Here is a 14,217-nt window from a genome sequence, read left to right as displayed (position 1 = left end):
GTTAATCCTAAACTGTTAGGATTGTATCACTAAATAGATATGCATGGTGAGGTTTGTGTGTCCAATTCTGAGAACAGCAAGGACAATTTCTTCCTGTCTCCTTGATCTTAAAACTGATATTTCATAGATCTTTTTTTTATCTGGAAAAATTGTTTATTGGCAATTTTTAAATAGTTACTGTCAATTTGTCTGCCACTATGCCATAGGTAAACTGTGAGTCATTGGTTTTGTCTATATACAGAATTTTAAAGTCATCATTTGTTGAAGTTGTAGTTGATTTCATAGCCTAATCAGCTGCTATTTTGCCAACTATCCCATTATGGCCTAGTAATACCAGGATCACTGTCTCAGGTATTCAGCAAAAATGCGTATTTTTCTTTAAAAAATAGGATTTAGGATATTTTGGATCTGCCACAAATTTGGATTGTGAGTGTTGTTCAGATTTTACATGCTTGTTCTGCACTTTAAATGTGAAGTATTCAGGGAAGTAATCAAAGGAGCTACTAGGCTTTTCATAGCAACAAAGAAATACTATTCAAGGCTTAGACTAAATGGATGTCAGATGAACTATTGAGGCTTGTGGCAGAGAAGAAAAGTGCATGGGATGTATATAAATTATCAGGTAATACAGAAGCCATTGGTAGATATAAACTAGTCTGTAATCAAGTCACAAAGGAAGTTAGGCAGGTGAAGGCAGATTACGAGAAATCTTTAGCAAAGGATGCAAAGAAAAACAGCAAAGAGTTCTTTACTTATGTAAACTCTATAAGGAAAGGGATGAATCAGATTGGACCACTTAACATAGATGAATTGACTATTGATGATCATGCTCAGGTAGCTAATAAACTGAATGAATATTTTGCATCTACATTCACACACGGGGAGTTATTCAATGAGGGGAGTGCCAGAAGTTTGTCAAACTCTAACAGGGAGCTAAGTGATTTTGTAATAACTGAGAGAAAAGTGGAGGAGAAACTGTTGAAGTTAAACATAAAAAAGGCACCTGGGGTGGACGAGATCTATACAGTTATATTAAAAGAGGCAGCAAAGGAAATAAGCAAACTCTTAGCCATAATTATGAGAGCATCCTTGAATTCGGGGGAGGTCCCTATGCACTGGAGAAGTACAAATATATCCTTAATTCATAAAGGGGGATTAAAAGAGAACATGAGTAATTACAGACATGTTAGTTAGTGGAGTTCCCTAGGGTTTTGTGCTGGTTCCATTGTTGTTTTCAATATTTATCAACAATAGTGATGAAGGTATATCAGGCTTAAAGTCTAAGTTTGCAGATGATACAAAGGTTGGCGGGGTAGCTAACGACAGTCATCAGGGTGAGCTACTGCAACAAGATCTGGGGAAATTTGGGCGATGGGCTGAGAAATGGCAGCTGACGTTTACTTAACATTGACAAACGCATGGTACTGCACGTGTAGCAGTAACCTCAGAGTAACTTATCACTGTGTGGCACTATACTTAGTGTAGTGGAGAATAAAAATGACTTGGAGTAATTGTGCAGTCGGATATGAAATTCTCTAAGCAGTGCAGACATGCTGCCAGTATAGCTCATAGTGTTTTGTCAATGATATATATAAAATTTGCTAGTACAGATAAGATGATTATCCCCTTATATAAGTCCATGGTTAGGCTGCATCTTGAGTACTGTATACAGGTCTGGAGGCCTTACTTTAGGAAGGAGGTAGAACTGCTGGAACGGATGCAGAGAAGGACAACCAAATTGTGGAAGGGAACAAAAAGGTGCTCTTACCTAGAAAGGCTTCAGTTCTACAAACTACATCATCTCAAGACCATGTACTTGTAGGGAGATCTGATTGAGGTGTTTAAAGCCTTGAATGGGTTGAGCAAGCTGAATGTTAATGGTATTCTTCCACTTGCTGAGACTACACAAATGAGGGAGCATAATTTCAAGCTGAGGAAGGATGGTTGCAGGATAGATGTGCAGAAGTTTGCCTTCAGCCAGCAGGTGGTTGATTGTTAGAACAGGCTTCCATCTGTTGTTATGGAAGTGGCTGGGTTGAATAAATTCAAAGGAGAACTAGACAAATTCTTGGAAGGTATGGATGGGTGGACTGGTGTCCCCCCCACAGTTGATGCATATAAAAGCTTGCTTTCTTGCATAATTTGCCATTACTATTACTATTATTATTAGTACAGAAATGTGGTCTCCCAAAACTAAATTACTTAGGAAAAAGTCAAAATATGGCTTACCATGCATAAATGTGTGTAGAGCTGAGAGTGGAGGGGTTCAGGAAGCATAGGAATTGTTATACATTCAGGAACTAATATCGACCCACCATCCAAGTCTACTATGAGAACATCTAACTAAAAAATTTTATAAAAATAAATAACAGTAATAAAAATATTAAATCAAATTAAATCTAAAATTTCTGAAGCAGTAATCATAATATAATCATAACATTTTGCAACTCATTTGAGAAAACTATTATGATGAAAATTTTTATTGATTCAGTATAGAAAGTGGAAATTGCATTATGGAGATTGTATCATATTCATATACAGTGAAACTTCTCCTAACGGACACCTCTCTTTAACGGACATCTCCAAATTCCCCAAATCTCCTCTATTGGTTTTAACGTGTTTTCAGCTTCTGTCTAGCGGACATTCTCTGTAACGGACGCGGACAGGCAATCTGCACTGTTTCGTTTAGATTAGCACTTAATTTGATCTCCCCATAACGGACAGCGGGCGAGCTCACGGCCATTTTTCTAGGAACGTTTCTTCCACGTATTGCCTCAATCGTGTTTATTTTCTATTTCCGATTCTCTGAATTTTATCAAGGTTTACGTCGCGGTTCTAAACCCTTTTTCAAGAATTTTAAGGCACGTGTAAAACTTCTGATGAATTCGATGTGTGCATGGGGGTGGAGAAATTTTGTCGGCCTTTCGTCTTTTGAGTTTCAGTTTTGTTCAGTGTCGTGTGAAGTGCACAATGTCTTCTCGTAAACTTTAAAAGATAAAGTCGAACTCATTAATGCGTATGATCGGCAAAAAAATAGTGTTCGCAATCTCGCTGCAAAATTCAAAATCGGGAAGAGGCAGGTAAGCGACATCCTAAAGGAAAAAAATGAACTGCTCAAACAATTTTGGCAACACGTAAATGATCAGGTTCAAAAATCATTCCCGAAAACTGTTGGACTTCAAATTGACAATGTTACGTATGAGTGGTTTTGTCGCGCACGTGCTAAAAAAATTCCCATTAATGGGCCTATTATTAGGGAAAAGGCTTTGGAGGTTGCGAAATCTATGGGAGTAAATGAGTTCAAAGCTTCTGTGGGATGGCTAGACAAGTTCAAAACTCGGCATAAAATTTCTTAGAAAACCGTAAGTGGTGAAAGTAGATCTGTTGATACTGGGGTTGTAACAGAGTGGACCATCAAATTGGAAGATTTATGTCGTGATTTTGAAGCTAAGGATATTTACAACTGTGACGAAACAGAGTTGTTTTTTAAAGCTCTTCTTGAAAAAACAATGAGTCTAAAAAACGAAAAGTGCCAAGGCAGAAAAATTTCTAAGGAACGCTTGACTGTACTATTGTGTACAAATATGCTGGGAGACTTTGAACAACCTCTTGTTATAGGAAAACCACTAAATCCTCGTTGGAAGGTATGGACGGGTGGATAAGTCAATTTAACCAAAACATGATTCGTCAAAACAGAAAAATTATTCTTTTCATGGATAATGCTGCATCTCATCCGCAACATTGAATTGTCCAACATTCAAATCGTTTTTCTGCCACCAAACACATCTGCAGAGTGTCACAGCCCTTGGATCAAGGGATAATAAAAAATTTTAAACTTCACTACAGAAAACGTGTTTTAAGACATCTCATTGCAAACATGAACGATGTAACATGTGTGAGTGACCTTGCAAAGAAACTCAGCATCCTAGATGCTGATTCAATGGATTTCCTATTCAGTAAACGCAATTAGAAAACAAACTGTTGTGAACTGTTTTGTAAAGTCTGGCTTCTCAAACGCAAAAATTGAAGTTGTGAACAGCAATGTGGAGCACCAAGAAGAACAAGAACTTCAACATCTATTGATAATGTACGATACTTCAGCTGCAAGTGACCATGGCTACAAAGATATAGACTCGAACCTCACTACAGAAGATGGTGCTCTAGATATCAACGACATTATCATCGATATTTTTCAAGAAGTTCCTCATGAGGATGAAGAAATGGAAGGAGGTCATTCTGTTGAAGAACATATTAACGACGAACCACCGATGAAAATAGAAGCGCTCATATAAATCAATCGTTTAAAAATGTTTTTCGCCACTGAAGAAGATACTGAAGGACTTTCGACGGTTTCTTCACTCCAAACAAATGTTGAAAACAAAATTATCAGCCGGAAGAAGGTGCAGAAGAAAATAAGTGACTACTGTATGTATTTTTTTTAAGATAAAGTCATAATATGCATAGCACAATTGTATGTATATTATTTACAAAAATATTGTGCAAAATTTGTATATAATTTAATTTAATTTTACATTAAACGTTTAACGATTTTTCTTTCTTTCTTTCTTTCTTTCTTTTTCTCCCTCAGACTTCTTGTTAGCGGACGCTTCTCTCTAACGGACAAATTTTCGTTCCTCACGGCTGTCCGTTAAAGGAAAGTTTCACTGTACATATTTATATTGTAAATATAAAATATAGCACACAAAAGTGGTTCACATGTCACAAGTTTATAAATCTGTTCCAAAGAAGCAGCCTGAACAATGAGTAATACATCATCTGATTCTACAAGGTTCAGTCAAAAAGGTATTGCTGTTGCATAGTTGTAAACTTTTGAATTCCAAAAAACTGGAGATCAGGTGACTGTGAGGCGGAGGAGGAAGAACATGGTTTTTCTGAACAAAATAGTTGTTTTTCATAAAAAGAATTCTTTACAAAAAACAGGAAAATTAGAGGGGATTTTAAACAAAGGATAGGACGTTTTACAAAATCCAAACTGCATTAGACATGAAATTTCACCTGACAACATTTGCATTTGATAATAAAATAAAGCCAGAGCTTGCTTGCTTGTACCGTACTGTACTGTACAAAATTGTCTGTACAGATTGTCTGTTAGATATCAATGATTGTGACTGCTTTAAAAAAAGATACTATTAAGGTTTTGCTTTCTTCAGAAATGTCAAGTCAAGTACTTAATAACAATGGCATTTCCAAAGCTTCACAAAAAAAAAAAAAAAATTTACTTTTTTTTTTCTTTTTTTTTTTTTTTTTTTCACATGGCAGAATATTGTCTTACATTCAATGTTGCCATGATGAATTGTTAAAATGACAAGCATGATTTGGGATAATCTATTATATTTCATGCTTCTTGCTGTACTTTTCATTTTCCCTAACCAAAGACCACTGTATATCAATTCTTTATTTCTTCTTCTTCTTTCATAATACCATCTCGTTAGATTCTCACACTTAAGAGTGACACAACTGATACTGCAAAGTAACTACTTCTTTATCTTCAATTGAGAAGTACTGGATGGAACCTCTGAGTTTTCTTTTATTTCCTTTAGATTTGATACAAAAAACTTATTCATCAAACAGTACTATTGGATGATTAATTGATTCTCCAAATGATTATATTTAAACTAAAATAACACTTAGCTTAACACTTCCAAAAATTCAGTTGGCAACTAGCTATCAAAGAATTCTGTTTAGAGCCAGAAGACTTTGAAGTGCCTTGAAGAAACACTTTCTGCATGAAGGTCTTAGGCCTTCATGCAGAAAGTCAGTTAGAAGCCAACTAAGTGCACAATTTATCAAATTTAATCATAGTTATAGAGCTTTTGCTATACAAGTATTAAATTTTTCAGCACATAAATCACTTCGAAGGCAGAACAGTGTTGGGGTAGCTGCATTAATGACCCTTTTTGCTCTACATATACTATGCTGTCACTTTATTAGGTACATCCCTGCTGCAAATGACAACCGCATATCCCCGGAGCAATATGGCCTTAGTTGCTAATGCTCCTAAAAACCAAATAAACAAAAAAACAAACAAACATCCCTGCTGCGCACACAAATGGTTTGTCCCACAATGTTGCAAGTCACATCATCACAGTTGTGGATATAAATGCAGCAGAACAACCTTTCTAGTATCAGTTAAGCGTACAAACCGTAGCAAGAATGGGGAAAAGGAGCAATCTAACGGATTTTGGACGTGGCATGGTAGTAGGCGCAAGACATGCTGGACAAAGCATCTCTGAAATGGCAGTTCTCCTGAACTTTTCGCGCACCACAGTTTCAAGGGTGTATCGAAAATGGTGCAACGCACAGAAAACATCCTCTCAACGGCACTCCAGTGGAAGAAAATCACTTGTTAATGAGAGTGGTCAGAGGAGAATGCCTAGAATTGTGCAAACAGACGGGCCATAATGTCACATATCACATCAGAATACAACCTTGGTGTGCAGAACAAATTATCGCAATGGACCACTAGTCACACTTTGTTGCAAATTGGCTACAACATCCAACGGCCACATCGCATACCTTCGTCATCAATGAAGAACAAGAGAGCATACCTCCTGTGAGCACAACACCTGCACTGGACTATCGAGGATTGGAAAACAGTTGCTTGGTCAGATGAGTCGAAATTCCTGATGCATCATGTTGATGGAAGGCTCAGAATTTGGCGAAAACAACATGAATCCATGGATCTGTCATGTCTGATGACTACTGTGCAAGGTGGTAGGGGCAGTGTTATGGTGTGAGGAATGTTTTCTTGGCACACGTTGAGTCCATTGATACCCATAGATTCAAGTCTGAATGCCACATCGTACCTAAACATCATTGCTGACCAAGTGCATCCGTTTATGTTGACAGTTTATCCTCAGTCAGATGGTTACTTTCAGCAGGAAGTAACCATCTGACTGAGAATAATGAGATTCGGGCTTTGTGCAGGTGCACAAAGCCCGAATCACTATGGAATGGTTCCAGGAACATGACAATGACATTTCTTTGCTGTAGTGGCCTGCTCAGTCCACAGATCTCAATCCTATTGAACATCTGTGGGATGAGCTGGAAAGGGCTGTTTGCTGCAGGCCTACACCTCCATCGAATCTCAAGGAACTGCGTGACACACTTGTCTGCATGGTACTCCATTCCTGCATAATGTTTTCACCATCTTGTTCAATCCAAGCCTAGACAAATTCAGGCTGTTTTGAAGGCTAAAGGAGGCTCAACATGCTACTAGGTGTACCTAATAAAGTGGCAGCACAGTATAAGTACATAGACTTAAGCTATGTCTGTTGTGAATGTTGTGACATACTAATGATCCATTTATCCTCCATCAATGTTGATGACATATTGTCTCTGTATTCATCTCTCACTGATCTTTTATAACTGTGATTGACAAGAGAGGTGGCCTGGTGGCCCTGACAAATTTATTGACACAGGAAAGCAGTGCTTTGCTCATATTTATAGACTCTCTTGGCAGTTGTAGGAGCTGCTATTTATTTTCTGTGAAAATAAATAGCAGCTCCTACTCACTTCAACCGTGTACTTAGAAGGGTTGTTTGTGAGAAAAAGATCAAGCGTGTAGTCTGTATGGTTGGGATTGTCCAGTATTCTTGTAGGTAAATGAACAATCTGTGCAATGTCACTAGTAATTGCAAAAGCCTCAGCATCTCGACCGGCTGGGACGGTGTGACTAGAAAATGGAAGCCAGCTGGAGTTATGAACATTAAAATCACCAAGGAAAATTACCTCACTGTTAGGAAAGTTGGACTGCAGAAAGTCAAGTTTCAAAGAGAGGAAGTCAAAGAGCTCCGAGTGATTAGTGGAGTTGGGAGAACGGTAGAGACAACTGATGAATTTGACAGAATGAGGTAGAGAGATTTTAAAGCAGAGAAGATCGAAAAGAGGAGATTCCAAATTACCAAGTCTCTGACAGGGAATATCGGAATGGACATAGGCACAAGTACCACCTTTGAGGTGAAAGGAATCATACAACGAATAATTTGGGCAACTGAGTTGAGCAGCAGTTGAATCAACTGATAACTGAGATTCTGTCAGAAAAAGTACATGGGGGTTTGGCAGACTGCAAGTGGAAATAGACATCGAGATTAGAATTGAGACCACGTACATTTGTGAAATGAACTAGGAAATGTTTGGGAGGTTTAGATCTTTTCGCAGATAAGCTTACTCTATTAGTTTGACAAGTGATGGTGTATTCAACAGTAAAAAAAAGTTGGGGGGGGGGGGGCATGCTGTATGAAGTAATGAAATTTTTGGATATGGCATACGCATGGTAAGAATATACCCAGACCTCTGACATAACGTGGCCTTGACAATGCCTCCCGCATATACAATACTCGGACTCTCTCCAGTCACTATCTGGTACAGTAGAGGTAGCAAGATTATACACTAGCTGATCCGGAAGCCTCCTAAAGAGTTACCAATAGGTTCAGTCTGGTGTAATAACTAGCGACCAGCCTTTAAACACCATTTTAGAGCTGTACCCTTGAAATGTAAGGAAGTTGGATCTCGCCATGATGTCCATCATAACCTCAAAAGTCATCAGTCATACTGCATGATGGAAGAGATGGGGAAGGGCTGACTGGAACTTAGCTCTGCAGACTAAACATGGGTTTCACCACTTCAAGCCTCCAATAAGCAAAGTGGTGTTATTGCACCGGTTGATGAGATTCATTTACCGCCTAGTATTGCCTGGTAACACAGAGGGGGCGGCATTCCTCCATGTGGTGTGGGTGCCACACCTCGGCCCCTGCTTATGTTGGTTCACACCTGGGTGGTCACCCACAGTGTGCTTGTGCGTGGGGGTTATACCCAGGATTACTAACAGTCCCACCATCGTGAAGGTGCAAGCAGAGGATTTGGCTGCCACAGACCGCCCGGACTTTGCTGAAATTGGGTCCACTTGACTTGAATGTCACCTGAATATCAGTTCCATCAGCGTTTTAGACTCCCAGGTAGCAAGTACAGCTTGTCTGGCATATCTGAGAGAATGTCTGTGACAACCTCAAGGACCATGATTTCATGGTCCTTACATGATTTCACGTGGGAAAATTCTATACAAGCTGCAGTATATTGGGATTTTTCAATTTCAAAATTTTCTCACCAAGATGTGCTTATTGTTATGTGACATAAGAGAAATAACAGACAACTCCAAAAAGGTTATTGAAATGGCAGAAACTAAGTAAAAGAAAAAAAAAAGTTAAGTTGAATATCATATATTGAGCAGGATTAATGATGCTAGCATGCTTAAGTGATCAAATCATGCATGTATTTAACAGAACTAAATTTGAAGGTTATGCTAATTGTTTTATGAGAAAAGAATATAGTCAACTGAATTAATTTGTACTAGCATGTGCAAGATGATCCTATGCCTGATAATAACTTGCATGCATTTAATTTGTACAATACTTCATTGTACAAATTAAATATGCTTACTTCATTCAAGATATAAAGTTGTACCTTATACCACTTTGCATCAACTAAAGAAGTAATTTATCTGAACCAGTGTATGATAACAGAAATGGGAAACCAAATTGAAGCATTTTGTTTAGAATAAGTATACTTGACAAACTAAGTTATATTTGTGATAAACATTGATAAGACAGAACAAGGATATACAAAAATCCACAAATAGTAAGACTACAATTTAGAGGCAAGGAAGGTATTTAATGATGTGCATCAAACTGGTTTCTTTGGTCTGAACAGGATTCGTGGATGGGCAGAGAAATGGCAGTCATTTTAATGCTGCAAAATGTAAGGTTCTACATTTGCCAAATAATATCCTGGGAATAACTTATAACTTATACACTAAATGGGAGGGGAATGAACTGGGAGTAAATAAGGAAAGAGACTTGGAAGTTTTGATATAATCGGACATGATGGAAGGCGCATAACGTCATATCAGTGATTTACCTTATCTTTTCATCTAGAGAGAAGAAGGCTATAGTTCCATTGTACAAGTCAACAGGGAGACTGCAATTGGAATAGTGTGCTTTGGAGGCTGAATTTAAGGAAAGGCATTTCACTGCTTGAAAGAGTGAAAAAATGGATGCCTCTCCAAAATGAGAATAGCATTGGGACATCCATATGTAAAGAGATGCGAAGAGAAGGTGTGGGTTGCAGAGCTTAGAAATAAAGCACAGAGAGGGGGAGATCTGATTTAGGTGAATAGGGCAGTGGAGGAAAGACTGAATGACATTGAAATTTCAATATTAATATGAGAACTAAAGCCAGAGGGCATATAAATATCACATTTAGCAAAAAATGTGATATTTATATGCCCTCTGGCTTTAGTTCTCATATTTAGTTAGCATTTTGTCTCCCATTGGAATAAGCTACCTTTCTGGGTGGTTAAAATTGACAGTCTGATCCACAAGCACTTAACCATTGGGCTATGCATTAATCAAAGATTAGAAAACTAATCAGTCAGACCTCAATTTTCTGTATTATTTATTTATTTATATATTTTTTTTATTAGTAGGATAGTTTTATTTATTTTTAATAAACAAATGTCGCTTTGGTCAATATCTAAATAAATATATGATAACAATATTTTCTTAATAATAAATAGTAAATAAAATAACAAATTAGGATCATTTTTATTATTTTACTAAAATCAAAAAGGTATAAAAGATACTGGTAATCTGCATAAAATTTATTCAATTGAAATATGGCCCACATCGTTTGTTATTTGGTTTTTAGGAGCATTAGCAACTAAGGCCATATTGCTCCGGGGATATGCGGTGGTCATTCCCTGACCTTTCCGCATCCTCGGTATTTGGTGGTCACAGGCTCGAACCCTGGTCTAATCAAGAAGCGTGTGCTACGCACTGCCACTCCTGCCCACCTGGCTACGGAGGCACCATGGCCCACATCATTAGAAAGGTTAATCCATCACCTTGTATTGTGACAAAGATAACAGCACATGGACACTAATAGTTCCATACTTATAAAGAAAATTGGGATCAGACCCCAATTTTCTTTATTATTCTTGAAATATGTTTTTAATTTTGCTTGTGTACCGACATAATGGACTGCAATAATTATTAAATGAAAAATTAAATTTAAAGATATGTTTTTACACTTGTTATTCCCAAAACAAATAAATATGAAACTATTAATCACTTCCAGCTAAATTTAAAAAACCATTACACATGTGAAAATTCAAAATAACACCATGTACGTACATATGTTTTGTCAAATATATAAGTTGAATTAAATATGCCCAAAGTATGCATAAGTATGCTTTTAGGTGCATCTGTCATACCTGATTTATTAATCTCGCATTCACTGAAACCATTTCATCAACTTTAAACGTTCATCTTTAAACATTACATTTAAGGGGTTACACTGAATACCCATTTATTTATATATATATATATATATATATATATAATTATACATATATTTGAATAACATTTAAAATAGTTGGAAACGGAATATTTCATAATAAACATAAAATAAAAAGGTACAGCATACATCAGAGGCAACAGAACGCATATTCTTCTACATGATGCTTGAAATATAACCATACAAGTAAATTAGAATGAGAGTAAAAAAATAAAATAAAATAATGCCAGCAGTATGACAAAGACAAGACAAGAGCGAAAATAGTCGAAATTAAACCTAAATTAAATCAAACCAAATGGGGAGGTAAGAGAGTGGGGTAACAAGAGTAAAAATATTACAGCAGAAACTCTCTAAAATAATTTAGAAAATCTAAATATAAGAATAATAATTCATTGAATTTTGAAATTCAATTAAATAGAAATTTAACGGAACCCCCTCTAATGGGCATCAGGTCCAAATTTATGTAAAACATTACCAGCAGAGATGTAAACCATTACAATGAAACAAAACAAAAATAAACTAAAAATAGACTGACCATTACGCCCCATCTCGACCGAGGACCACAAGGCCAATAATGGTCAGGGAATCGCTGCATTTTGATCACTAGACGTCTCGCCACAAAGGAGAATCGATAGAAAGATCAGTCCGCCATCCAATCCCCAGATCGAACCACCAATGCAGGGGATTTGAACAGTGGTGGTCCTGATGCAGCGAAAATTAAAAAAATAGAACAGATACGAGCACTCCAGTGCAAAGCCACACTACTGACAAAAGTAATCTTAACCAGATTATATAGACGAATAATGAACTATGGATGGCAGCACAGGCGCAGCGTTAGCAATTCGCCCACTACTGTCATGTGATATAATTATACATATATTTGAATAACGTTTAAAATAGTTGGAAACGGAATTTTTCATAATAAAAATAAAATAATTTTTTTAAATATACAATTTTTTATTTTAACTCTCATTCTAATTTATTTGTATGTTTATATATATATAGTGTGGAAGAATTTTAGTTGTAGGAAAGTAAACAGTATATATATATATATATATATATATATATATATATTTTTTTTTATGAAAACCCCAAACACGAGAAGTATTAGAACCTATAATACTTAGTACCGTGCTTGGGTTGGAGGTTGAGAAGACGAAAGAAGACATTTGTTGACATTAGACTTGAACTTCTGTAGACTGTAATTTTCAGGGAATACGTATGAAGGAAGGTTGTTCCAGAAAAGGCAGTTGAATGAATATGATTGAAGAATATAAAGCTGGTGCTCAGGTTATCCGGGAGCGCAATTTCCTGACCGTGTTAATAACAGCCCAATCATATACTGTTTACTAAAATTCTTTCACACTCTGAGCTATTAATGTAATATGAGGACAGGAATATCTATTTGTATCCTAATTACACCTCCCATTAGCTAAACAGTCAGACAATGACCTTTAACTATAATACACAACATTTATATAAAAATACATATATACTTATTAGCTCTATCTGTACCATGGCAGCCAGTCGCAAGATAGGCGAGTAGTTTCATGAAAATTACTTATACAAAAACCTCACTCACACACACACACACACACTGGTGTGAAAAACTTAAGAACCAACACTATTTCTAAAAGTTACAACCCCAAAATATTTACTTAAGGTACTCTTTACTGATTTATTCCACAATCCACTTTAAAATTTATTCTTTATCTAAACCATGGTTTTCCAATAAATCTGATAAGGCAGTTCAAGAAAAAGTAACTTTGATGATAGTAGATTCAGTCTCAGCAGCAATTCTGGATGTCAGCTAATCTGAAAGGGATCGATATGGTAGTCGAGGTGTTCTCATCTGGGGGAGGCATTATCTTGGATGGTAGTCCACAACTACAGATACTGGAAGGCGGTACTGTAACCAGTGCACGCTACTGTACTGAGGTAATCCTTCCCCATGTGCATCTGTTCCGAGGTGCCATTGGCCCCGAGTTCGTGTTTATGGATGATAACGCCACACCCCATCGCACTGCAGCTGTTGATATGCTTTTGGAAAGCAAGGACATTGTTCATATGGATTCACCTGCCCGTTTCCCACGATCTAAATCCCATCGAACACATATGAAACAAGGCCAGCGGCACGTCCACACCTACCAGAAAATGTTCACCAGACGAAGATGGTGCTGACAGAGGAATGGACCACGTTACCACAAGAACTTATCAACAACATTGTTCTAAGTATGGACAGGTGGTGCAAAGCCTGCATCAACATTAGGGGTGGCCATAACTCCTACTGAGGACCACCTCTTCCCTTTGTTCCATCTTTGGCAGTGATGCATCTGTATCATGGCAGCCAGTGCTATGTTGCCATTTTTGAATAAAATTCCTCTGTACCGTTTTGTTTCTGTTGTGTCGGTGTTTCCTTCATTTCTGTACCTCACGAGGTTCCTTTGGTATGCTTTTCCCACATCCAGGCCACTCCTATGAGAAGCTACAGGTGAAAACCTGACTGGTCCTTAAATTTTGCACAACAGTGTATATAACGGTAGAGACAGAAAACTTTTTTTACATTAATATTAGTTTTTTCACAAAAAGCCTGACATGTGAGGTATTAGAACCTATCGTACATAGTACCATGGGTTGAAGTCTATGAACAGAAGATATTTGCTGACATTTCTTGAATTGAGATAAGACCATTTCATATAATAATTCAAATATAAATGAAGAACAAATGTATCTAAATTACTGTAACAGGTACTATTACAATAGCACTAGCCATTCAATTAGAACTGCAACAGTGTACACAAAACAGAAGAGAAATAATAATGCAAATGGTGATGTGATGGCCAT

General features: G+C 37.1%; 1 protein-coding gene across 1 annotated transcript in view; it reads right to left on the bottom strand.

Annotated features, from left to right (window-relative positions):
• The window catches only part of Sbf (SET domain binding factor), a 540,931-nt gene that overhangs the window by 373,743 nt on the left and 152,971 nt on the right, over nt 1-14,217 (bottom strand). Inside the window, 1 exon segment of the mRNA XM_090386505.1 lies at nt 2,230-2,343. Coding sequence (XP_090242631.1) covers nt 2,230-2,343 — 114 coding nt within the window.

The sequence above is a fragment of the Mastigoproctus giganteus genome, chromosome 12 (genome assembly GCF_048544385.1).
Source record: "Mastigoproctus giganteus isolate SK-2022 chromosome 12, ASM4854438v1, whole genome shotgun sequence".
Lineage (NCBI taxonomy): Eukaryota > Metazoa > Arthropoda > Arachnida > Uropygi > Thelyphonidae > Mastigoproctus > Mastigoproctus giganteus.
Note: the sequence above shows the minus strand (reverse complement) of the source record. Positions and strands in the feature narration are given on the sequence as shown.